We start from the raw sequence: 14,862 nt of genomic DNA, 5'->3' as shown, positions 1-14,862 counted from the left end.
AATTGCAAACCGCACCTGAACTGGAGACAAGAGACGTGTTATCTCTGAAAGAAAGTGGGCATGTGTTTGTAGCACTGGATAACCCCGTTAAGGGGATGCAGAGAGGGCTCCTCTCCACAGCGTGCGGCATCTGGCTGTTATGTACAGCAAAGGACAACACCTATTAGCCGCCGCAGCCGATCACCACGCCCGGCTAATTGGCTAGTTAGAGGCAGCTGTCAAAGCTGATAGCTGCCTCTATCTAGCTGTTACAGCCCCATCCCTGGTGCCTTGTCGGGTAGATCGCATATGACACTGATCCCGGCTCGGTAATAGATTGCTTCTGGCTCCAGCAGCCGTAAGCAGAAACAATCACTGATCTTATGGATCAGTGTATTATAAGTACACTGCAGTGATCTCTATGAGAGACCAGTGCAGTAATAATAAAAGTCCCCCAGGGGGACTAGAAGTTAAAGTAAAAAAAGTAAAAAAAATTCTTCATCAATAAAAAATCCCCTCCCCTAATAAAAGTCGGAATCACCCCCATTTTCCTACTTTATAAATAAAATAATTAAACATACATATTTGGTATCGCCGCATGTTCAGTTATAATTATGAAATTATCGCATGCCTGATCTCGCATGGTAAAGGACATAAGCGCAAAAACCCACCAAAGTGTAAAATTGCTGATTTTTGGTCAAAAAGTCCCATATATGCAATCAAGGTACCGATAGAAAGTATAGATTATGGCGCAAAAGACCAAAAGACCATAGACCATAAAATAAAAGCGTTATAAGGCTGGCAACAGAACACTTTGAACAACAGGTTTTAATTTTTTTTAAAGTCACCAAATAAAATAAAGGTATATAAATTACATATCATTGTAATCGTACCAACTTGAGGAACATAAAAAACGTGTTAAAAAAAAGGACTGCATCATCCCTGCGTCAGTCTATTCATGTAATAATTTTAAAGTTATGTTCTATTTATAAGATACTGGAACACAAGCGGTCACTGGGGTCCAACTGCAATGAATGGAGCTCTCAGCACACCTAGGTGGTCATCACTAGAGATGATCAAACATCGGGAATTGTCAGGTTTAATCGAACTCGAACCTTGTGAACCTTCGTCATTTGATTCCGTTTGCCTTTCCGTTCTGTGGGGAAGGTGGAGACAGCCCGAATACCGCCTGGAAAACAGGGAAACAACCTAGGTAATAGGCTGTGTTCCTGTTTTTCCAGGTGGTACTCAAGCTTGCTCCACCTTCCCCACGGAACAGGAAGGCATCGGGAATCAAATGACGAAGGTTCGAGTTCGATGGAACCTGACAATTCCCGATGTTCGATCATTTCTAGTCACCGCTCCATTTATCCTCCATCCTTCACGCATTGAACGTCTGCATATTGCTATTCTCTATGTGTTACTATTTGCACCATCTCTATGAATTATCAACTGTATTCTTATTATGAATTATAAACTGTATTTTTATTATCTAATTTTTCTCATCTGTATTCACATATTTTTAGGTAGTATCCGATCTATTTATATGTTGATATTGTATATCGTTATCACAATCCTTTGATACTCGGGACCACATCTTTTTGAGTTATTTTTTAATCTTATTATTTTTTGCCTCTTGTACTTTTTTATATATTACACTATTTCCTTTTATGAATCCAAATGTATTTCCCCATATAGTGGCCACTATTGACACAGTGATGCCTTTGGCAACACGAGTGTTAACTTCTGGCGCATGCGCATAGGGTTACTATCTACGTCACTATCATGTGACTTTGTAGTGTTCATGTGATTAGACACATGACCGGATAGGAATGGCGGCGGAGCCAAGCCGGCGTGGGTCACGCGTCCTGGGATCCTCCTCTCTTGTGCGAGTAAGTCGATTCAAACGCTACACACTTTTTCTCTATTATCCAATTATTTTTTATATAAATATGTGTAAGGAGGGACTAGAGCTTCACCCGTGAGAAAGTCCTGGTGACGGAACGCGTGGGGTTCTCTGGTCTGACCTGACTTGGGGTGGCAGCAGCCATTTAAACGCTTGCTTTACATTTTTCTTTTGATGCTTTCTAGGTGATCTCTGGCCTTATGCCTTATACCGTTCTTTCTAAATTCATTGTGGTTTTTGGAATTTATTTGTAATTTTGTATAATTTTTTGGTCTGCAATATACTTGCCATTTCTATTTGATTTCTTGCTGCTGCTCCGATTATTGGCTTGTGTTAGGTGAGTTTTTCGCCGTGTTTGATTGGAACCGGTGAATTGGAATGTGTGTATTTTTAAATGATTTTAAATGTTTGTCCCTTTTTCATTGATGAATTAATAAAGATTTCATAGATACTCATTCACTTTATCAGGAGGTGCAGTGTACGTTTCTTCAGCCATTTTCTTTTGTTGATTGCACATGTTGTTTAGGTTGAGATTAACTAGCACTCCTTTCTTATCATTTGTGGTGCCAGCCCAGCTCTTTATGTATACCATTTATCCTCCATAGGGCAGCAATAAAGTTTCCACGTTCAGCACTTGGAAGCCCCATATGTATGCATATCCCTAATGAGAGTCAACTTTTCAAGCCATCACCATAGCTTAGAGTGGCGGCCTCCAATTATAAATTGTACTTTTTATGGAAAGAGTTGTGTCGGTAAACCAAGAATAAACTAGGGTAACTCTGTATTTTGGGTTCAGGTACGTTTCCCTAATGTCAAGTATATGCGCATCGGCGAATGTTAATTTTACCCAGCTGCAGAACGGGAACGCCTCAGTGTTCAGCAATTACTACACACAGGCAAAACGAAACGGAGACAAAAGCCACCGCATGCATAATTTAAAGAAAAGGTTAAAAAAAGGTGCCCAACCTTACAAGGGAGGAAATGATGTATGCACAAATCCTCAGATCCAGACAGGAATCCCAATGTGAAGGGTACTGTGCACAATTACTCAACGTGGGATAATGTCAAAAGATGCCAGCCATTTCTCTTAATTGCCTTCCTTTAATTCAAAGTGTTCACACTACTGTGGCTCTTTGACATATTCCGCAGAACAGAAGGTCAGGACGGTCTTTTTGAATATAATTGTACCATACCGCATGACTAACGGCTATAGATTAAACCAGGTGTAAATAACAAGGCATCGCGTCCGACTCTGCTCAGGAAAGTGGAAAAAGCACTTAGATAGGGGCAGGTAACTCTAATAATAGGCAATAGTTAATGTTTATACCACCAATGTAATCCAGCATCGTCAGAAATGAATACAGCCCTTAATGGTGTGAGAGTCTATACCTGGGAGGAATAAGCAGAAGACTCTCCATTGCCGTATATAACTTCTTAAGAGCAATGGGGCATTAAGTGAAGCAGTAACATTTCGATGTTAGGGAATTAAAGGGAACCTGCCAGATGGCTTCACATTGTGTAATTAATCATTGTGTCAGGTTGGGATTCAAAGCACCTTGTTCATAGTGGTGCAACCCCTAGATACACTACTAGACACATGGGCCCAGAGACCCGGCCTGATGGTTATAGAAGGCTATCTCCTTTATTCCACATTACTGCATACCTCCCAGCTGGCTGTCATAGGTCGACAGTATGGTTACAAAGGATAAAGGGACAGATCACACTGTACCTGCAGTTGCCCTCATACTGGTGTGGGAACCAACAAATGGGACAGTTTTCTGCTGGATCTTTAGGGTCCTATTACAGGGGCTGATGAAGGCCCAATCAATACTGTAAACGAGCGCCACTCTGTTAGATTGGCGCTCATTTACTGGGCCTATTACACAGTAATACACGACAATCCTTAAGCAAGGGCTGCACGGACATCATTAGCGTGCATTACCGTGCAGCACTTGCCCAAAGAGTAAAGACTTTACCCGTCCACGCTCCCAGTCTTCTCTGTGCCCTGTGAGCGTTCCAGCTTCAAAGAGGCTTGTCTAAGCTGACTCAGCCAATCAATGTCCACGGTGGTGCCAGCCAGTGATTGGCTGAGCAGCCTATCAGCTCAGACAGGCCTCTCTGAAGCCACAGTGCTCGGTGCTGAGGCACATACAGAGTGCAGGAAAAGACCGGGAGCGTGGACGGGTGAATTATTACCAGTTTGGGCAATCATCAGCTGCTGGCCATGCATCGCTAATACATGTAGCGATGTGCTGTCGGCAGCCACAGATTTTAGATCTGGGCCAATGAAGCCAATGAAACAATCTTTAGGCCCAGACATACAATCATCGGCCACCAAACACGCATCGCTATGTGTGATAGGGATGTGTGGCCGTGTAATAGGAGCGTGTAATAGGGCCCTAAGGGTCTGTGATCAGAGTGTGAGTCTAGAAGTGAACTGAAATGGGGCTCCCCCACCCCAAGTGAAAGTCATAAGTAAGCAAAGCTTGTGTAGAGGAAATTTGCAGCTTGTAACAGTAACTGCAAAGTGTACTGTACACCTCTATATAACAGTCCACAGCCAGGTCTGCTTTGTATTTCAAATCTGTGTCCAGCAGTGTTGAGTGTGCATACACTATTGAGCATAGTCCTTGTGCTGCTCAGTTTAAAAAAAAAAAAAAACAGCGGAACAGCCAATCAGCAAGCTTTAAGGCTGTGGAAATGCATAATGCTGAGCAGAAACTGCAGAAGTCTCCGCTCAGCCAATCAGCAGCTGTCACTGTGTCCCGCCTCAGCCACTGATTGGCTGTTTGCTGGGAGTCCAGGATGGTAAGTATAGGGGTAATCTGGTTCGATAAATGCTTGAGTCCTCTATTAACTTTAAAGCTACAAACGCCGGCCGGAGCATATACTGTACCCGCTCCAGGATCCAGCTTGCTTTGGGGATTCTCAGCGCCTGGACATCCCAATCAGCCAATTAGTGTGCTGCGGCGGGGCAGCGCACTGGTTGGGTGAGTGGGACGTCCAGCCGGGAATGTCTTCTCATTGAGAATGACCGGCCATTGATCCACAGCGGATTTTGCTGCGAATTGGCGTGTGTTTGTAGCCTTACTAAACTCAAGCACTAAAGCATTTTAGTTCTCGCTCAACACTGGTGTCCAACTATCATTTGTAGGTCATGAAGTCAGTGGAGCCAACAGTACAGAGAAGAAGTGTGTAATAGTAGATGCATAACAGTATGATTTACTGCCACTACATAGAACAGGCCCCCCACCCCTTAGAGACTCTGCAATCTGCTCCCTGAGGCAAGTTACTCATCTTGCCCCATGGAGCTATAGCCCTCTGGTGGACTGGTCTGATTGATATTGTACATCATTCTAATCTAGAGATTCCTATGAAAGTGTATCGCGCTCGGATGAAAACAATTTGGTTCTCTTTTACTGTGGGAAACGCCGCTTAGTTTCATTCACATCATGTGTTCCTCTTAATGATTTTGTCTGCTTAAGAAAGCCATTAAAAGTCTATAACATTTACATAATGGATAAAATCTCATATAATGCGGATTGAATTCTTTGACTAAATTAACAAAGAGCGAACTCAACAGATGCCTCAAAGTAATATTAGGGATACATTATAAATGAAAGCAGGCTTGAAATCTGAAGGCAGACTCCCGTTATTAAATGGCGGGGATCTCATAGGAGGTGGAGTGTAACGGCAAGAGGACTTTTAGCTGATATTGTGGGAACATAAATTAAAGGGATGCTCTACTCTAATGAACAATAATCTGCCAGTGTGAAATCCGAATGTGGACATATTAGGGGATGTATTTCTTATGGCCTTTAGGGAATGTCAGTGTCTGCCATGGCGTTTAACTCTTAAGCCCCAGTATAAGTTTATAGTATTTATAGTAATAGTGTCTTAGTATGTGGAATGAGTTTTTGGACCCCTCTTAGGAGTGGCTAGATATACTCTAACCCCTGTTCCCCTTTATAGCTGTGTCTATGTGTCTTGTGAACCTGTTCTGCAATTTTAACTGGTTCTTGGTAATCCTGTTATTGGGTGCCTTTTGTCCAATGTACAGTACAGTACTCTTAAAGGGGAACTCCGATTAAGAAAGCTTTAACCCTGACTCACACCCTGAAGCTGCTGAGAATCCCCTTGGTCTGGTCCACTCTGTCTCCACTATTATTTCCTGCCCCTCCCTTCTGAGACAAAAATCTGTAACCCCGCCCATCACTGACATCACACAGTGATCACCTGGCAAAGGGAAAACAACAGCCTCTACTGAGTAATATAGGGGATGGAGACACTGGTGTTTCATCCCTCTCTCTTTTTTTTAACCCCTTAAGGTCTGAGCCAATTTTCATTTTTGCACTTTTGTTTTTTCTTCCTCATGTTTAAAGGGCCATAGTACTTGTACTTTTTTACCTACAGACCTACATGGGCCCTTATGTTTTGCGTCACTAGTTGTACTTTGCAAAGACAGACTTGATTGTTGCATAAAATATGCTGCAAAACCGAAAAAAAACAAAAAAAAAACGTATATGTGTGGTAAAAATGAAAATAAAACGCAATTTTATTTAATTTGGGAGGTTTTGTGTTTACGCCATTTGCCCTAGGGTAAAACTGACATGTTATATAGGTTCCACATGTCAGTACGATTACAATAATATGCAACTTGCATGACTTTTATTTTATTTGACAGCTTTTAAAAAATGTAAATCTTTTTTTAAAAAACTAAATGTTCCTTGTTTTGCTCTAGTCCCATCCTTCTAACGCTGTTATCCTTTAATCTATGGGGCTGTGTGAGGTGTCATTTTTTTCCGCCATGATCTGTACTTTCTATCGGTACCTTGTTTCCATTGATGCGACTTTTTGATCACTTTCTATTACAATTTTCCTGAATTTGATGCAAACAAGAATGCACAATTTAGCATTTTGGTGTTTTTGTTTTTTTTGCACTTACGCCGTTTACCATGTGAGATCAGGAATGTGATAACTTAGTTCGGGCGATTATGCATGCGGCAATACCAAATATCTTTATTTTATTTTTTTTTTATTATTTATTAATTTATTTTTTAAATGGGAAAAGGGGAGTGATTTGCTCTTTTATTAGGGCAGGGTTTTTTATGAATAAAAACACTTTTTTTTTTAAACATTCACATTAATTAGAAGCCTTCTATATACACAGCACTGATCTCCCATTGAGATCAATGCTGTGTATATAATAGAGCACTGATCCATTAGATCGGTGCTCTATTATACTGGTCTGCTGCAGACCAGATTCATACAATACCGGGCCAAGATCAGTGTCACTCCGACGCTGAGGCCCAGCTGGGTAAGGAGAAGGGATTCCCCCACTACAGTAGACAACTAAGGATATGCACCACAGGGCATTTAAATGCAGCTGTCATGTCTAACAGCTGCATTTAAATGCTCTAATTAGCGGGCGTAGCGATTGCTAAGTTAGATAGATAGATAGATAGATAGATAGACCTGAGATTTTTAAATAGAAGTAAATAAATCTATATAACTTTCTAAAATCAGTCGATTTGAAAGGCAAATATTTTTTGCCAGAATACCCCTTTAACTGTAGTGTATATTAAACTTTTTCATGTAGTATATCCCTATCTGGGAATCAGTTAGCAGGTTTAATATATCCAACGTAAACTGTACTTATGCAGACATGTAGCGGTGTTTACCTTTGCTCTACGGAAATGATAGACCACAAGCATGCTTATGAAGTTCAGCAGCATGCAGAACGCCTGGAAGGAGATGACAGCGATCCGTAAATACTTGTCCTCCTGCGCATAGCAGGGTGCATCAGCCGTACAGTATGAACAATCTTCCCTGCAGGGTAGACACTTATATTCCTCTTCAGATATTTCTCCTCTAGAAAACGGGTTCTCATCGCTTTGCCCTATAGGGATGAGAATAATCATTGTGATCACTTCAACATTGTCAACATCTACAAAAGATTAAAAAAAAAACATTGGTTCGGTCCCAAGCAACCGGTTGTTTGCTTACAAAATATTGTTGTTATCTGATTGGTTACCATGGCAACACAATTTACTGACTTTCAGAAATATTTAACAAATATTACTTGTTTTAACCCCTATAATATTAATAAAACAAATTATACTCACCTTATCGATGCCCTACTGCTGCCCGCCAGACGCTGTAATTCCTGATCCCTGAACATGTGACCACTGCAGCCAATCATTGCTCAAGACGACGACCGGCAACTGCCGATGGTTGATAGCAGTGGCCAAATGCACCTTTTAAGAGGGACCAATGGGATATTGGAAAGTGTTAGGATTAGATGAGGCAAATATGGTTTCTTTTAATATTTTTTGCCATTCTAAAAAAATGTTTTTTATTTATTAGGTGACCAGACAACCCGTTTGATGGGGATATTTAATATCAGTGTTAATTAGCATAATTTGGGTTAGGGTCCTGTTACACAGGCCGACTATGGTCCGATCATTTTAGTAACAAGCGCTGATCTGCTATATCAGCTATTGTTTACTGGACCTATTAAGGCCCTATTCCACGGAACGATTATCGGCCGCATTCGGCCAATATCGGCCGTTACGGCGGATAATCGTCCCGTGAAATAGGAGGCAACGATCAGCCGACATCGTTCATGTCGGCTGATCGTTGAAGTTGTTTGTCTTTCAACATGTTGAAAGACAAACTACTTATATAGCAACGATCTGCTGCCGTCGCTCTGTGAAAAAGGAGCAGCGGCAGCAGACCGCTGCTATATCCCATGGGCTGCCCGGACGATCAGTGATCACCCGGGCAGCCTCCCCGTGGCCGCCCCCAGACTCACCCGCTCGCTGCTGCCGCGTGCGATAGCGGCATCAGCGAGCAGGGAACGAGGAGCAAACGAGTGCTAGGAGCGCTCATTTGCTCCTCAAAGTAGGACCGTGGAATACGGCCTTTAGGCTTCATTTACACAGAAAGATTATCTGACAGATTATCTGACAAAGATTTGAAGCCAAAGCCAGGAACGGATTTGAAAAGAGGAGAAATCTCAGGCTTTTCTTTATGACCTGATCTCTGTGTATAGCCTGTTTCTGGTTTTGGCTTCAAATTTTTGGCAGATAATCTGTCAGATAATCTTTCTGTGTAAATGTACCCTAAAATGGCCTGATAATGTGGCAGTAAGGGCTGCATGGACATCATTAGCGATGTCCATGCAGCCCTTGGCTGATCGTTGTCTCTATTACACGGACCAATAATTGTCTCATCGCTCAGGGTTTAATAGGGCCCTTAGACTCCGGAATATGGTGATGTTACATTATTGAAATTTTTGTATATATATTTTTTTGTTCTTTGCTTTTTATTTTTTTATTATATATATAAATGTTTGTGTATATATATATATATATATATATATATATATATATATATAGATTTATTTATTATTTTTAATTACTTTTTATACAATGTAGTCCCAAAAAGTAGGACTAAGGACTTCAAATACCATCAAAATATATATAAATGTTTTTCCAGATTTCATATTTTGTATTTTAAATTGATCTCACTGAAGATTGGATTTTTCTTACAATTTTTCAGAGGTAGAGCTAGGTTTTTTATTTACTGTTTCACTTGCTGTACACCTATGGCTGTCTCCATGTTTTCCAGGCTGTCTTTTGGTGGTATCCTCCCTCTGCACGGAGTGAGCAGCCTGAGGGATACGAATGTAGATCAGATTTGCTTTGTACAAAGCAAAACGAATCTGCTTCACTCATCTAATACCAGCCAGGGTAGCAGGGCAATATCTGCCATGAGGCGAGGTGAGTATCTCCCCCCAGGTGGCAGATTGCAGAGACTTTAGGGAGCAGCCTGTTCCATAGAGTAGCCATAAATCATACTGCCTAGCATCTTCTGTTATACACCACTCCCATTCTCTGTGTTTTGTACTGTTGGCTTCATTGACCCTTTGATTTGCAAATGTACAGATGTAGAACACCAGGCCACCAGGACTGGGTATGTTCTAATTATTTGGTAGCTGTATATCTATTTTACTCATACTTTTCTTTGCTGTGGATATTCTGCTCACACACATTTCATACTTATCCTACTTACTTGCTTCGGTACTCATCAGCTGCTGTATGCCCTGCAGGAAGTGGTGTATTCTTTCCACTCTGACACAGTGCTCTCTGCTGCCACCTTTGTCCGTGTCAGGAACTGTCCAGAGTAGCAGCAAATCCCCATAGATAACCTCTCCTGCTCTGTTCAGTTCCTCACATGGACAGAGATGGCAGCAGAGAGTACTGTGTTAGACTGGAAGGACTACAACACTTCCTGCAGGACATACAGCAGCTGATAAGTAGTGGAAAATTAGAGATTTTTAGGTAGAAGTCATTACATTTACATTAACAGTAAATTTCTGATTTGGAAACAATTTGTTTTAACCGGAGTTCCCCTTTAATCTAGGCAGAGGCTCTATAATTTCTATCTACAATTCCTTTGACAGATCCTACACTTCTCCCAGGGGAGAGATGAGCTGTTCCTCTGTAGCCATCATCTCTGTATAATTGGTATCTCTTCTAATTCCTTCTCATTGATATGTAATATTAGGCTGTAATCTCTGATTCTTCTTCACATGATACTCTATAATCTTCATAATCTGTCTAATATAACATATTACTTAACCAAATTACCAGTTATCAATGTCTCGATACCTATTGTGTATTTGCGTTGAGCAAAATAATTCCATTATGTGGGAAAGTAATAAGTATGGGCTTCCATTAACCTCTCGTACACTCCGCATAACAATGGGAAGAGTAAAACCTCCATTCTTTACATAAGGTCATTAAGGAAGCTGACAGTATTGCTCTTCTCCTTGCTGTAATGCAGCTTTTATGGACGTTATTCCTTCTATTGATGCATGGGATTTACTACAGGCCGAGGCTCCTTTTGTATTTAAATATTCTTGCTTTATGTGCCTTGTAATAAACTGCAATGTGTGGCTAATGGCGGCTGCTATAATGCTAAGTGGTCCGTTTTATTGTTAGGCTAAAGTTATGTGTTCAAGGCAGCGCAGTTATGGAATCAATACGGCCCATCTGCCTTATGGGACGTGATGCACCGCAATACCTAACACAGGGCACCACCATAGGCATAAGGGGTTTTCATATTATTGGCCTATCCTTAAAGGGTCACTGTCGTTTATTTTTTAATATTTTTTTTTGCAGAAATCAATAGTCCAGGCGATTTAAAGAAAATTTGTAATTGGCTTTATTAGACAAATATGCCATTATCTGCATTCAAAAAGACTTTCCCCAGGTCCCCCCCCCCCCCTCCTCTGTCTCATCCACTGTTCATTATCAGGAAATCTCAACTGTTTTACATCAGTCAAGCCCTGTTTAACCTATGTAGAGGGGAGGGGGGAGGAGGGAGATTAGTCACCAGCAGAGAACAAAGGATTACACAGTGGGACCTGTGTGAAAGCCGGTATTCAGAGGTCAGAGAGATCAGTGCTGACTTCAGAGGAGATAGCCCAGTGATGTATCTGTAAATTACCTCTTTGTTGTCCTGTTTTGGTGCCTCGCTCTCCCTCCACCCCTCTCTTCTCCATAGAGAACCAGGAAGACAGGGGGAAAGCTTCAAACTGCTTTTTCATGATAAAAATGCATTTTTCAGCTAATAAACCCAATTACAAAGTTTCTTAAAATCACCTGTACTATTGATTTCTGCAACAAAAATTTAAACAACAGTGACACTTTAAAGGGGTTATCCAGAAAGTTCTACAGATTTGTAATTTACCTCTATTTAAAAATCTCAAGTCTTCCCATACTTATAAGCTGCTGTATGTCCTGCAGGAAGTGGTATATTCTTTTCAGTCTGACACAGTGCTCTCTGCTGCCACCTCTGTCCATGTCAAGAACTGTCCAGAGCAGTAGCAAATCCCCATAGAAAACCTCTCCTGCTCTGGACAGTTCCTGACATGGACAGAGGTGGCAGCAAAGAGCACTGTGTCAGACTGGAAAGAAACCAACATTTCCTGCAAAACATACAGCAGCTGATACGTACTGGAAGACTGGAGATTTTTAGGTAGAAGTAATTTACAAATCTATATAACTTCCTGAAAGCAGTTGATTTCAAAGAAAAAGATTTTGGCTGGATAACCCCTTTGAGACATTAGATTGGTGGAAGTCTAACTCATGGGACCTCTGCTGATCATCTGACCAAACTATTGTTTCCTATTTACTGTTTACCATGCACAGCGCCGTAATTGTGGTAGTGTTAGTGCCTGGTACTGCAGCTCAAATGAATGGTACTGAGGTTCCATCACCACTTTAGTATTGATGGTCTATCCCCCAGATAAGTCCAGTGTGGGTCCAAGTCCATGCACTCCTGCTCCACTAAGTGGTCACCTTCACCAAACATTTCATAATGGCTTTGCCTGTCATTGTACCTCAGTACTATTAAAGGGTTAAAGGGTTACTTCAGAGAAAAACAATTATAACTCAACTGGTGGCAGAAAGTTATACTTATTTGTAAATTACTTGTATTTAAAAAAATATCTCACGTCTTCCATTACTTATCAGCTGCTGCATGTCCTGCAGGAAATGGTGTATTCTTTCCTGCCTGACACAGTGCTCTCTGCTGCCAGCTGTCAAAAGCATAAGGTTTTCTAGAGGGATTTGCTACTGCTCTGGGCAGTGTAGGTGGTAACAGAGAGCACGGCGTCAGACTGTAAAGAATACATCACTTCCTGCAGGGCATACTGCAGCTGATAAGTACTGGAAGACTTTAGATAACTTTATGACACCAATTGATTTGAAAATAAATCTTCTGGAGGAACCCTTTAATTTGAGCTGCAGTGAGCGGCAGTACCAAACACAACCATTGCTATATGTATGGCGCTGTGCATGGTAAACAGTGAAGAGGACACAGCAGTTTAGCAAGCTGATCAGCAGAGGTCCCAGGAGTTAGACCTCAACCAATCCAACATTCTAAGGATAGGCCATTAATATGAAAACCCTTGTAACTTTTATCCCCAGGGATCCCTGTGGAATGGACACAGAATGGTTTTCTTTATTAACTGGAATATTTGGGAGCCAATTTAAAGGGGTACTCCAGTCAAAATCTTTTTCTTTCAAATCAACTGGATTTAGATTTGTAATTTACTTCTATTTAAAAATTTCAAGTCTTTTCATACTCATCAGCTGCTCTATGTCCTGCAGGAAGTGGTGTATTCTTTCCAGTCTGACACAGTGCTCTCTGCTGCCACCTCTGTCCATGTCAGGTGCTGTCCAGAGAAGGAGAGGTTTTCTGTTTCAATATTTATTTAATATTTTTTTTATTTTATTTTATTTTTAATAATTTATTTATGTATTTTTATTTTTAACTTTTTTGGACTGATTACCAGCTGGGATTTTACTTGCCCCCTATGTTCACATGTCATTTCCTATAAACAGGGTCCATGACTTAGTTGAATATATACACCTACATGAAAAAGGAGTCATTCCGGCTCCGAAACAAATCTTTTTATTTGTTGTATTGTGCTTTTTAAATAAATTTTTATTGTTTTTTAAAGCAGCGCCTTAAGCAGTCCTTTTTTTTTTCTCATCTTCAATATTTATTGAATTTTTTAAAAAAAATTTCAAACAAGTGCACAGCAATGCGCGTCACATTGTACAGGTCAATAGGAAAGGATTTAAAATAAGTACAATAACACAAATAAGAACAATTCTTACAATTAGGACAAGTTTTCTATGGGAATTTGCTACTGCTCTGGACAGTTCCTGACATGGACAGAGGTGGCAGCAGAGAGCACTGTGTCAGACTGGAAAGAATACACCACTTCCTGCAGAGCATACAGCAGCTGATAAGTATAGGAAGACTGGAGATTTTTAAATCAGTTGAATCAGTTGAAATCAAGATTTTAGCTATAGTACCCCTTTAATGTTATATAATTATTATACTAACAGCAACCTAAATATGCCAAAATAGGTATACTCAGGGTCCCATAGAGGACAGTAGAAAATGACAAAACAACGGCCTAAACCTACTTAAGTGATTATATAATTATAAAGTTGTCGACCACTGGGGATTTACTGTATAACCCTGACAAGGATAAAAAGGAGGCCTGCATTATTAATGACGCTATTTTTTTTTATTTTTTTTCTTGCTCAACCAAAAGGCACTTACTTTGAAAGCCATTCCCTGAAAAGATGTCAGGATGATAAAATCCAGGCTTGCAAATGCATTTGTAGGCTCCGAGAACGAATCCAAGGCCCTTAATTGGTATACACTGAAAGAAAGAAAACAAGCACTGTAATGTATGGAGACTTGGAGCGGCTTCAGAGAACGGCCGCTCAGCATTTTCCTTACATATAAGCCCTGTAATAGTCAATGGCCAGAGCGGATAGAGAAGATTGGTACGGCGTAGCCGCGTTATTTCATGGATATAGACGGTAAATGAAGAGAAATAGGCCGGCGGGTTTGTATATTGTTAGTTTATACAAGCTGTCAGCTGCAGGGCCCTGTCATGGAAATGTCCGCCTCCGTGGTGTGGGTGCCGCTATGTGATGTAGGAGCTCAGTGTTATTTCTCACTTGCTCAGGTGGCAATTTTATTACATACAACATACAGTCCAGGAAGATTATATGGGTGGTAAGTACGAACATCACAACACAACATTTATAGGGGGAGATTTATCACAAATGGTGTAAAGTGAAACTGGCTCAGTTGCCCCTAGCAACCAATCAGATTCCACCTTTCATTTTCCACAGAGTCTGTGAGGAATGAAAGGTGGAATCTGATTGGTTGCTAGGAGCAACTGAGCCAGTTTCCCCATGTTGGATAAATCTCCTCCATGGAGGTCAACATGTAACAAAAGTAGGGAAGGGAAACCTGTGGCCCTCCTGCTCTTGTAAAACTACATGATACATAGTAAGCCAGCACACAACATAGCGAACCAGCACGCTACATAGTAAGCCAGCACACAACATAGCGAACCAGCACGCTACATAGAT

The 14,862-nt window shown here is 41.0% G+C and overlaps 1 protein-coding gene across 1 annotated transcript in view; it reads right to left on the bottom strand.

Annotated features, from left to right (window-relative positions):
• Window positions 1-14,862, bottom strand: part of GPR158 (G protein-coupled receptor 158) — a 196,848-nt gene that overhangs the window by 91,496 nt on the left and 90,490 nt on the right. Inside the window, exons 5-6 of the mRNA XM_069959723.1 lie at window positions 14,036-14,138; window positions 7,567-7,784 (exon numbers count right to left, since the gene is read on the bottom strand). Coding sequence (XP_069815824.1) covers window positions 7,567-7,784; window positions 14,036-14,138 — 321 coding nt within the window. The remainder of the gene's footprint in view (window positions 1-7,566; window positions 7,785-14,035; window positions 14,139-14,862) is intronic.

Source organism: Dendropsophus ebraccatus, chromosome 2 (genome assembly GCF_027789765.1).
Source record: "Dendropsophus ebraccatus isolate aDenEbr1 chromosome 2, aDenEbr1.pat, whole genome shotgun sequence".
NCBI classification, from domain to species: Eukaryota; Metazoa; Chordata; class Amphibia; order Anura; family Hylidae; genus Dendropsophus; species Dendropsophus ebraccatus.
The sequence above is the reverse complement of the archived record's forward strand: the minus strand, read 5'-3'. Positions and strand labels throughout refer to the sequence as shown.